This window comes from Sinocyclocheilus anshuiensis, unplaced genomic scaffold (assembly GCF_001515605.1).
Source record: "Sinocyclocheilus anshuiensis isolate Anshui unplaced genomic scaffold, SAMN03320099.WGS_v1.1 scaffold1571, whole genome shotgun sequence".
NCBI classification, from domain to species: Eukaryota; Metazoa; Chordata; class Actinopteri; order Cypriniformes; family Cyprinidae; genus Sinocyclocheilus; species Sinocyclocheilus anshuiensis.
The window spans coordinates 24595-36877 of NW_015551107.1; the positions used below are offsets into that span (position 1 = coordinate 24595).

At 37.3% G+C, this 12283-nt stretch overlaps 1 protein-coding gene across 1 annotated transcript in view; it reads left to right on the forward strand.

The window, feature by feature from the left end:
• The first annotated feature begins 2645 nt into the window (after positions 1-2645).
• LOC107662915 (peroxisome assembly factor 2-like) overlaps positions 2646-12283 on the forward strand; it is a 29992-nt gene continuing 20354 nt past the window's right edge. Inside the window, exons 1-9 of the mRNA XM_016453044.1 lie at positions 2646-3761; positions 6469-6638; positions 6710-6793; positions 6866-6971; positions 7078-7214; positions 8848-8966; positions 10518-10699; positions 11349-11425; positions 11516-11648. Coding sequence (XP_016308530.1) covers positions 2646-3761; positions 6469-6638; positions 6710-6793; positions 6866-6971; positions 7078-7214; positions 8848-8966; positions 10518-10699; positions 11349-11425; positions 11516-11648 — 2124 coding nt within the window. The remainder of the gene's footprint in view (positions 3762-6468; positions 6639-6709; positions 6794-6865; positions 6972-7077; positions 7215-8847; positions 8967-10517; positions 10700-11348; positions 11426-11515; positions 11649-12283) is intronic.

Below are 12283 nucleotides of genomic sequence, written 5' to 3' on the forward strand. Positions count from 1 at the left end.
TTTTGGGCTCGTTGAAGACCAGTCGTACCGCTGCATTCTGAATCATTTGTAGAGGTTTGATTGTGCTTGATGGAAGTCAAGCCAGAAGAGCATTGCAGTAGTCCAGCTTAGAGATGACAAGGGCCTGGACAAGAAGTTGTGCAGCATGCTCCATTAGAAAGGGCCTGATCTTTCTGATGTTGTGCAATGCAAACCTGCAAGATCTTTGCAATGTGGTCTTTGAAGGTCAGCTGGTCATCGAAGATTACACCAAGATTTCTAACCGAAGTCAATGGGGTAATTGTAGAAGAACCTAGCTGGATGGTGAAATCATGCTGTAGAGTTGGAGTGGCAGGGAAGACAAATATATAGCAAAATCTTGCATAATATGCCATATTTGTATACTACACGTTCCAGAACCTATATTTCACAAATCACATGACTGATAAACCAGGGAGTTTTTCACAGGGTCAGCTGCCATATATCATAAGCTAGAAAACGATTTTGTAATTTTTAGAAACTATTTCTGTTTCAAGGGCCACAGATACGTGCAGATACAAAATATGTTTACAAAAGATATAAAGGTGTCACAGACAAAAAAAGACTGAACTCAGAACCAGAAGCTGTGTTTTCTTCAAAACAAAACAAAACTTTGCCTCTTTTTTTCAAGACTTCACACACAAATCCAAGAACTGCACACACAAAATGCAAAATGCCTCACATCTCTTGCACTGCATTCAAAATATCACACACACATCTCAAAAGCAAACATTTGAAAACACTTTTGCCATAATATTAATTCCTGTTAGTTTTGTGTGTTACATAGAGAATTATGTGTTGTGTTTTGCAAAAAGTGTTTCCTGAAATTGAAAACCGAGTCAAAGGCCGAGAATTAGTGTAAGGTTTTGCAGATTTGGTGTGTGCTTCTGCTGTTTGAGTGTCAGCTTTCAGAAACTGTATGACAAGTACAGATTGTGTGTGTTTGTAAGTTGAAAAAACTGTAATTAGTGTGTATTCCCATTAATTAATGTCTAAAACCATGATGAAAGCATCCATCTTTTTCAGTTTTTGTGTAGATTAGCTCACAATGAGTCACTGAAAACATAGACTTGTCTGCAAAGAAACTGAAATAGAGAAATATTGAAAATGTGTTTTTGAGGGTCAGCACCTTCACTTGACAATAACTTGATAATGGATTCTTAAAACAGAACTATTCAGATCAATATTAAACCACCAGCTACAGCAGAAACCCATCAAAACATGAATTAATCAACTCTCTTGAAACTAACTAGTGTTTTTCTTCTTTTTTTTACTTGCAGTGAACTCTAAAGATTCTTGTCAGAAACACTTAAACTGGCCTTGAGAGTTTTATTGCAGATTTGCATGTGACCTTTCTCGCTTGCTGACTGTCTTTGAGTTTACAAGTTGCCAAGAGATACAAGATACGAACAGAAACCTCTGCATCTGTGCTTCACATCAGTTTGTTTTAGAAGAAGACAATGAAAAAAAGTGAAAAATGTGTGGAAAAGTTTGCTAATTAGCAAGCAAGCATTTTTTAAATCAAGAAAATTTATATTTCTTTTTTTCTTTCTTTCTTTCTTTCTTTCTTTCTATTTATTTATTTGAAATAGGCTTATGAAGACACTAAAACACTGTTTTCAGATTGTGTTTTCTTTGTCTTGTGGTTCATGGCTAGTCGTAGGAAACCTATATAAAAAAGTAACATACTAAACATGAACTGAAACATAAAAAGTGACACATTATTTAAACGCTTTGCTGGATTAATGTCGTTTAAATCAACTGATTTTTATTTTCTTCGGGTGCATAGTAATTTCAAACAAATTTCCTATGAGAAACAAAGTGGATATTCCTCCAAGGGCCCACGCTTGAAGACTCAGAAAAGAAAAAAAAACGATTTGTCTTGTTGGATATTTGTATACTTTAAAAGTGTAAATGCCTATGTAAAAGAAATATCTACTAAACCCTGACATACAAATGTATTTGCGGTTTATTAGTGCAATAACAATGTACTGCTTTAGCAATAGGCCTAAATGAAGTGAGAACACTCAATGTTAAGATAACTTGGAGAAATATATAGTTCAGTCATGAAACTCTAGATGGCGCAGGCTGACGGGGTGTTAACGTAACTGATGATATTCAGAGAGTTAAACGCCTTGGCACAAGCTGATTGGTTCATGCTGCATATGCAGCCAATCAGCTTACTGCCTTGCATTTATATGGCTACCATGCTAAAATGTTCCGAGAGTTGTCATGATTGAAATATTATTTATTATTATAATAATGTGTATTATTGCAATTTGACACTAGTGTTATTAATCTGTGTAGACATTCAATTTGATTTATTTAATCGAATGACAACCCATGCATGCAGTAAATGATGAGATGAAGGCAGAAGAATTGGAGAAAAAAAATACATAATTATATGAAATGATTAAGTACATACATTTTATTATGGTAAATAGCTAACACAAAGTCATAGTCTGTCAACTTTTTTTTTTGTTTCTTTGCTTTTGGTTTTCCTATTACCATAAGGTTTGAAAATATCAATTTTGGTTTCAACGGGGGAAAAGTCCTTTTCTACCATCTATGTTTTCGAAGCGTAAACGATTTTCTGTCAGCGGCCAGTTTCTCGAAAGAAGAAACCGATGAAGGTGCATCTTCTTGAGGACTTTCCCTCACACATTCATCCTCTACACGTGCTTATCAACAAACCGCAATTCACTCAAAAGTTCCCAAACCACACTGGACCCACATACGTGTTGTTACTGTCCCTGATGGACTCGCAGTCCCCCTCTAATCGGGGTTTTTTGGTGTGCGCGCACGCAACTCCGCAGGAAGAGACCGATGTAAACATTCCCACGTGCGTCGCTGTTTACGCGAGCAGATCTTTCCTCAAACACTACAGCCTGAAGGAGCACTCACCGGGAACGCTTCGTCCACAGTCTCTGCTGCCGTTAAAGAGGATTGTGATTGGCGCTCAGACCAAGCAGAGCTTTAAATGGGCTTCTTCAGAGAAGTTCTCCAATGCTCTGCTGATCCTGGCCTCCTGTCACGGACAGACTCTGCTGGCGAGGCAAGGCGATGCTCTGCTCTTACCCTACCATCATTTACTGGGTGAAGAAGCCGCACAGGTGCAGCAGCAGCTGTCAGAGGTGATGGTGCTGGAGTGCACACCTGTCAGCCAGGGCACGATAACAGTGGACACCAGTATGGTGCTCTCCGACTGCAGAGATCTGGAGCTTAGCAGCACCAGCATCATGCTAGCGTCCTCTCTCTTTGTCTCTGATTTCGCCCAGTATGCGAACAGTTTGAGTTCTGGCGGCTCTTTGCTGAACAGTAGAGTGCTGGACTTCAGTGCTTTCTCGCAGGCTCTTGAATGCAGACTCGGTGTGCGCGTGCTAGACGCCTCAGACCTCCACAAACCTGGAGGAATACTGTCTAGGCTCGAGCGTGATGAAGGACATGACGCTGACAGCACTGTTTTTGTGAACAAGAGCTTGTTGCTGAAGCTGGGTGTGTTTAACGGGGAGTGGGTCATTGCGTCCGTCCCAGCAGAGAAGGTGAAGAAGAGTCCCGTCTGTGAGACTCCCTGTAAGAGACAGGGACGCGTTCATCTGGTTGCACTCAGAGCGTTTGACACAGTTAGGCACCAAGACACGGATGGGAATGACTCTAATGTGGGCTTGATTTCACCTGTTCTGTGGTTTAACCTGTCAGACGGGATGGCAGTGCCTGTTGGAAACAAGACCATAAAGATTAAGGTGAAGGAGGTTATAATAATTGTGTTGGTCAGCTGAATCCGGTCAACCAGTTTAAATGTTAAAATTCACAGCTTAAAAATGGAAATCAAATCAGTTTGTTTTTTATCACAGTGTTGCTTTTATGTTAACATGGGATTATTTGATGTAATTTCATTAATTGGTTTGAGCAGATTTGCCATGTGCATAAACATCTTTTATTTTATTTAGAAATATTCTGTGATATTATTGAGAACTATTAATTCCTCACTTCTTGCCAATGCTTTGGTTGGTTGGTTATTTATTGTAATTTAATTTAATTTAATTTATTTAGTTTAATTTAATTTAAATGTCATTTTTTTTATTTTTTAGTTTAATTTAATTTAATTTAATTTATATTTGGTGTAATATGCAGTTATCATTTCAGATGTAAGATTAGACCTTGGTGATAATATAGTTCACATTTTGGTGAAATATTATTGCATAACTGTTTTCTATGTGAATATCTGTTAAAATATCATTTATTTCTGTGATCAAAGCTGAATTTTCAGCATCATTAGTCCAGTCTTCAGTGTCACATGTGTTGCGTTTGATAAGGATCACAGCGACACAGCGAGTAACATCAACTTATCGTATCTTTTTATTTAACCTCTCTGTTTCAGACCCCAGTAAACGAACACATACATTGGTCAGGCATGACAGAATGCTTTCAGCACAATCAAACTCGATGCATCACTAAACACTAACTCAATGCATTATCAAACAACACTTGTGAAGGACCGGGTCCTGTTCCGATGCCTCCTTCAATTCTTGTAACAATACAACGGCCTGGAGGGGTGTGTGTAACAACTGGACAATGTCCCGTTCCACCTGGTCCGTGTCAGTGTGCGTGTGTGTGGTGGGGTGTGGCTGAGCGGAGCGGGACAGTAGATCGGCCACAACATTGTCTCTGCCTGGGGTGAACTTCAGGTCAAAGTTATACTGGCGAAGACGGTCGGACCAGCGGTGAATCGCTTGTGGTGCCCGACTCAAGCGCTCCCAGCTGACCCTCGGCTCCCAGGCAATGCAGTAACAGCACTTTTTTGCGGGCTGCACTCACGTCAATCAGCCCCACTGCCAAGATGAAAGTCTCAAAGGATTGTAACCAGCGAGTCCAGGGTTATCAAACAACACTTGTGTGAGAACACAACAACATGATCTTCAGAAATCATAATAATATGCTGATTTGTTATCAGTGTTCATTTTTGCTGCTTCCTTTATTTTTATTTTAAACCTGTGATACATTTTTCTGGATTCTTTGATGATTAAAAAGTTAAAAAGAACAGCATTTGTTTAATTGTAACATTCCACACTACCGTTCAAAAGTTTGGGGTCAGTAATTTTTTTCTTTCTATTTTTTAAAGAAATTAACACTTTAAGCAAAGATGTGTTAAACTGATAAAAAGTGATATTAAAGACTTGTATTGTTAGAAAATCTATTTTAAATAAATGCTGTTCTTTTAAAACTTTTTAAGAATCCTGAAAAATGTATCACAGGTTCCAAAAAACAATATGACGCAGCAAAAACTGTTTCCAACACTGAGAATAAATCAGCATATTATAATGATTTCTGAAGATCATGTGACACTGAAGGCTGGAGTAATGATGCTGAAAATTCAGCTTTGAAATCACAGGAATAAATGACAGTTTAAAGTATATTAAAATAGAATACAGTCATTTTAAATTGTAATAATATTTCACAATTTTACATTTTTTTTCTGTATTTTTGATCAAATAAATGCAGCATTGGTGAGCAGAAGAAGCTTCTTTAAAAAACATAAAAAATCGTACTGGTCCCAAACTTCTGAACGGCAGTGTATACAATCAATAGTTACATATTTTGCTTTATGTGAGTGTACTGTATGCAAATATAGCTGGACAAACTTATATATCCAACATAATTTATAGTGTAGATCTGTGCTGTATATTTATAATTTTGTGACTATAAACATAGAAGCTATAGAGATTTGCTGCATAAAGTATAAATCATTTTCCACGAGTATACTACAGTATGTGTGCAAATTAAACGAGTTATACTTTATATATCCAAATCTATATAGTGAGGAAATATAAATACTTCTCTAAATTGGCATATTCATTTTCACTTCAAAAAGATTGCTTCAACAGAAATGACCCAGTTTATTTAGTTGTGAAATGGCTGATATATAAAAATAGTAGTGCTGTCAAACGATTAATTGCGATTAATCGCATCCAAAATAAAAGTTTTTGTTTACATTATATATGTGTATACTGTGCATATTTATTATTTATATATACACACATGCATGTAAAATATGTTATGTTCATATATTAAATATATTTATAATATAAATTATATGAATATAAATATATACATGTAAATACATGTAAATATTTTCAAACTGTATACTGTATGGGTGTGTATTTATATATATATATACATAATAAATATACACAGTACACACATATATTATGTAAACAAAAACTTTTATTTTGGATGCGATTAATCGCGATTAATCGTTTGACAGCACTAAAAAATAGACACCTATTTTATAAAAATTTTTATTAAAATGAACAAAAAACAGCTCTGGTTATCAACTGCTGCTCGTCTCAGAATGGCCAAAGATTATGTATCACTCTGCCACTATATCTGGTAATATTCAGTGAGTGGATCAGATGTAAACAGTTGTGTGATGTGGTTTAACTCAAGCAGAGGTGGAATAAGGCATCGTCTGAGGCCGGGTCTCAGATCTCTGTGAGCGCGTGTCGATGTGCAGCGCCGCCGTTTGCTAAAGAGCTGCACATTGAAGCCGTCATATCTCCACACTACAGCTCTCATGGGCCCTTCGACAGCATCCTCTACAAACACTTCAGCTCACCCAGGTGCTCACAGCGCATTTACAGTCATATACGAACCTCTTCCTGGTTTTCCTGAGCATTGTGTTTGTTTGCAGGCTTGTTCAGCCGGGGAGTATATTGGAAATCCCATCTGAAGGGCATCCCGATCTAATAGAGAACAGCTCTGAAGGAATCCTCAGGTGCGGGTTTATCTTCAACGGCTGCTTTAGAGATCTCTGAAAATCAGTCCTCATGCAGGTTCTGTTTCGCAGGTGGCCTGTGCTGTATTTCAGAGTGAAACAGGTGTGTGGTTTCTCTGCTGAGGTGGATGAGGTTTCTTCATATCTGGCTGACTCCAGTCACACTTCACTGTACATGGTGAGAAAAGAAGACAATCACCGAGATATTAACAATAGTCCAGTCGGAATCATACCGCACAGTTAATATATGCAGGTGTGCTCAAGCTCTGATTGGCTGTCCACAGGGAGGCTCCGCCCACAGCTGGTCTCCCTGCTCTGTTCTGCCGAAGGGTTGGTCTTTCTGGACGAGTCTCTGTCCTCCGAGTCTGTCCAGCACTGTGGAGCAACTGCTCACTATCATCCAACCTCACTTCTGTGAAGGGTCTGTATTGTGTACATATTATGAATAAGGTGCTCACAACCACAATATTGTGGTATTAAGTACACAAATTCTCATTCAAAAGTTAAGCATATTCATGTTGTGTGTCCTTCTTTCCGTTAGAAGAGTAAATCTCAATTTTTTGGACTAGAAAGTCCACCATTGTCAAATACTTGTTCTCTCTCTCTCTCTCTCTCTCTCTCTCTCTCTCAATATATATACACATGTACACTCTTAAAAATAAAGGTTCTTTATTGGCATCAATGGTTCAACAAAGAACCTTTACAATCCATGGAACCTTTTTATTGCACAAAAGGTTCTTTACCGTGGAAAAAGGTTCTTTAGATTTTTAAAATGTTCGTCACACTAAGAAAAAATGGTTCTTTTAGGAACTGTTCACTGAAAGGTTCTTTGGAGAATCAAAATTGGTTCTTCTATGGCATCGCTGTGAAAACACCCCTTTGGAACCTTTATTTTTAACAGTGTATATATAACCCTGGAGCACAAAAGCAGTCTTAAGTCGCTGGGGTATATTTGTAGCAATAGCCAACAATTCATTGTATGGTTCAAAATTATCAATTTTTCTTTTATGCCAAAAATCATTAGGATATTAAGTAAAGATCATGTTCCATGAAGATTTACAAATCCTCGTTTTGTACTTCTAATAAATGTGACCGTTGTTTTGTTTTGATCTCTCTGCTGCGTTTCCGCGTGCGTCACTTCTGAGCGGCGCATGTGCAAAGCTGACCTCATACATCATCCGCCCGGAGCTGCTTCTGTGTACAACAGTGAGCGCAAGCTACATTCAAGTGATTATTACGTTTTGAATATGGATATTTTTCTTACAAAAACGCATCGATTCGCTACAGGAGGCCTTTGTTCACCCCCCGGAGCCGTGTGAGACACTTTTTATTATGGATGGATGCGCTTTATTTAACTTCTTTTGGACTGATGCACGCAACACCCGCTGAGTGCCATGAAACAGCTTGAAAGATCAAAGACAATTTTTAATATAACTCCGACTGGATTCGTCTGAAAGATGAAAGTCAAATACACCTAGGATGCCTCGGGGGTGAGTAATTTATGGGCTAATTTTCATTTTTGGGTGAACTATCCCTTTAAGATTGGTTTTGTGGTCTACGGTCACATATATATTTGAAGGCCCCCCAACCCATGTAGGCTGAAATATTTTATGTATTTCTGCTCTAATTATGACTAATTATGAAACAATAATTTTCAAAGAGTATTTATTAACAGAACCTGTTAATTATGAAGTATTGGTGTATTAAACAATTAACCACAATTCATTTTGTAATTCCGGAACTTTATATTCTTCAATAAAAATGATAGTTATTGAGGAAAAAAGAAATATGATTTTAGTTTACATCTTGATTTTATGTTTATATTTAGATTAAAGTTAGATTATTGTAATATATTAATACAAATGTATTCATTTACTTTGAAGTCATCCTGCTGCCTCCTTAAGAACTACAGCTTTAGAAGAGGTTTTAAGTCGTAGTTGATGCTGTATCTTGTATTTGAGCTTTGCTGGAATGCTGGATTGATAAAATGTTAATATATTAAAATATTATTGCTGTTTAATTTACATAATATTTTTGAAATGATTCTCTTGCAGCTCTCTAACATTAAAAAGAGTCTGTTCGGTTCTTCTGATGGGTCCGGATGGCAGTGGTAAAGTTACCGCAGTAAGAGCAGCTAGCAGGAGGCTACATCTGCATCTGATCAAGGTGAGCTGTGATTTTTCCACATCGTTTTTCTTGAGTTTTGTTTTTTTTCACAGTTACGAGCATCAAAACCTTCATAAGTTGTGGCTTTCATAAGTTCACAGGAAACAACCCATATGAAAATTAACCATGGTTTTACTACAAATTAAACCAAAAAAAAAACATGGTTACTATTGTTAAACCATGGTAACCACAAATTAACCATGGTTTTGCTACACTAACCATAGTTTCTTCTCTAGACTTAATTTCTCTGGTGAACTAACAAGCTGTAGACACTGATGACTTGCCTGAGGTAAATGAAATGCTATGTGACATTTTGTTTACAAGCTGTTTTAATCACATCTTTCTGCGAGTGAAACACTGATTGTGCGATTACATGAGATGTTCATTCATGTTTATTTCACTTTAATAAAACTAGAAGTAAAGAGGAAGGGATGATCACGCTCACTCGCGCTCCGCACAAGTTTATACAGTGATCTGTCGCGCCACATCAAAGAGCGCCAAAATGCCATTTATTGTTTGTATTTCCTGAAAAAAATGAATTTGTTCGGTACACGTGCGTACCGAACCGAAAGACCCGTACCGAAATATATATTTATAAACATTTTTTCCCCCCCTGTAAATCATATTCTTCTATAAAGGACACAAGATTGCATTTTTCTTTTTCATCACTTTAAGCGCTTTTGTATAAGAAGCAAGATCATTAAAAATGCACAAAATGTTGGTTTCACTTACAAGTACTTAGATTTGTGTATATAAATTTTCCCAGCAGAAGTATGTTGTTAACGAGGAAGTCATCTTTGTTATTGTTTGTTCGGGGAGGACTTATAGACGACAATATCAGCGTGCTCTCGTTATTTCCTTATCACTTCTCATGTGCGTTTGGCTGTAGTTTGCGGATCAGACAGAGTTGTGGGCGATTCTTCGTATTGTAAAGTCATGCAGTGTGTAACCTCCTGTCGCCGATCCATCGTGCAACTGAATGCTACCCCAGATAGTCGTGCAGTGTGAAAACTACGGTGATCCGACGACTCTGAAAATCATGCAGTGTGAACTCGGCATAATTTTACGTCACTATATTACAAATAAATCCTAATCTAATCGTGACAAACTACACATCGTTGAGAAGGTCTAAGACTCCTAAATTTATATTTTACCACTGTTTTTGTTACAAATTATGTAGGAAACGTAATAGATTAATTTATGACGAGTGCACCTCAAAAATCTACATCATAACAGGAGTTCTGACCTTTGTCACAAAAAGTCTTTCTTCGCTGCCTTTTTCCCTTTCACGCTTTAGAAATCATCAGAAATTATATATGTTGAAAGCTTAAAATACCAAAATTCATCCTTTGAAAACCATTTTAAAATCAGACATTGCATTACTATGGAAATGGTACAACAAAATTATATAACAAAATGTTTTCGTTCATGAATTATAAAAATTTTAGTTTGGATCGTGCACCTTTTCATGTTTAAAAATGGGAGTGACAGTTAAAGGGTTAAATCAAAATCAGATGAAATATGTAATGGTTTCCTTCTTTCTTTTGCTCTTCTGCAGTGTGGTGGTGGGGTCTGAGCAGCCCGCGGGAGCTGTCCTCAGATGCGATGGCAGCGTTTGTGCACCAGGTGGCGCTAGAGAGTCTGTCCGAGGAGCAGCGCAGGACGATGCTCTCCAGTCTCAGTGAGGACCTGCTGTTGGGAAAAGACGTCAATCTTCGCAAGATTGCCAAACAGACAGCTGTGAGACTATCATCTATCTCATCTTCGCATTCAAATTGACCATATGTGACCCTGGACCACAAAACCAGTCATAAGGGTCAATTTTTCAAAATTGAGATTTATACATCATCTGAAAGCTGAGTAAATAAGCTTTCCATTGATGTATGGTTTGTTAGGATCGGACAATATTTGGCCGAGATACAACTATTTGAAAATCTGGAATCTGAGGGTGCAAAAAAAATCAAAATATTGAGAAAATCGTCTTTAAAGTTGTCCAAATTAAGTTCTTAGCAATGCATATTACTAATCAAAAATTAAGTTTTGATATATTTACGGTAGGAAATTTACAAAATATCTTCATGGAACATGATCTTTACTTAATATCCTAATGATTTTTGGCATAAAAGAAAAATGGATAATTTTGACCCATACAATGTATTTTGTGTCTTAACAAAATAGTCTTAAGTGACTTAAGACTGCTTTTGTGCTCCAGGGTTATATATGTACTATTTTATACACGTTCCTGGTCCAATTATGAAACGTTTTGGAGTGTATTGTTCCAAAGAGAAATGTGCAAATTGCTCTGCATCCAGTGAATTACCATATTATATCACTTTATGCAAGTAAATTTGATTGCCAGTGCCATTTCATGTTGGCTTTGTTTCTGTAGGGTTTTGTTTTAGGAGATCTTTGCGCACTCCTTACCAACGCTGGGAACGCCGCTCACAGACGACTTCTGCAGACGTAGTGAGTCTTCATTCACCCTGCTGCTGATATTCGCTCCAGACATTGTTTGTGTCCGTTCTGTCGAATGGATCAGAAACTGGTGTGCTGTAGTTTTTCAGAAGCGACGAGTGAACAGGAAGAGGAGGATCTGTGTGTCTCTGGGATGAGCGTCACGTCTGAGGACTTCAGCGTGGCTCTGGATATTCTACAGGAGGCGCATTCACAAGCCATCGGAGCGCCACAAGTACAGCTACCTTGTTTTTCCTTGATTGAGTCCTTTGCATTAAGCATACTTTTAAAAACAAGTTCAAAGACAATGCACTTTTAATAAACCGAATTTAATGTTTTTGCACACTTAAATGCATGTTCACTGCAATTAAATGGACATGTACTATATTTTACATTTATATCAAAAGCAGAACTTAAGTACATCTTTATATGTAATTTCATAATTACTTATTGTCTTGTAAATATGGGTTAATTGTGCTGCCGAATGTACTGACAAGCATTTATGATAAACTAAAATATACTTCAATGTCATTTCTATTGAAACTTGTATGTCAAGTATTTAAATATATAACACTACAATAATAATCCACTACTTGTCTTTGCATGCACTTTAGCATGTTAGTCAGCTCATCGTGTCGCTGGTAGAGATGTAATGATTTGAAAGTTTCTTATTACGATTATAATGACCTAAACTATCACGGTATTGTTAAAATGTGCTGGAAATGTTCAAATAAAGCAATAAGCCCCAAGAAGCAGTGGCTTACAGTGAATTTATAACAGCTAAGGGGCCGTTGTTAGGTACGACACGAAGCGGAGTGCCTAAAACCCCCTTAGCTGTTATAAATTCACTGTAAACCACGGCTTCACAGG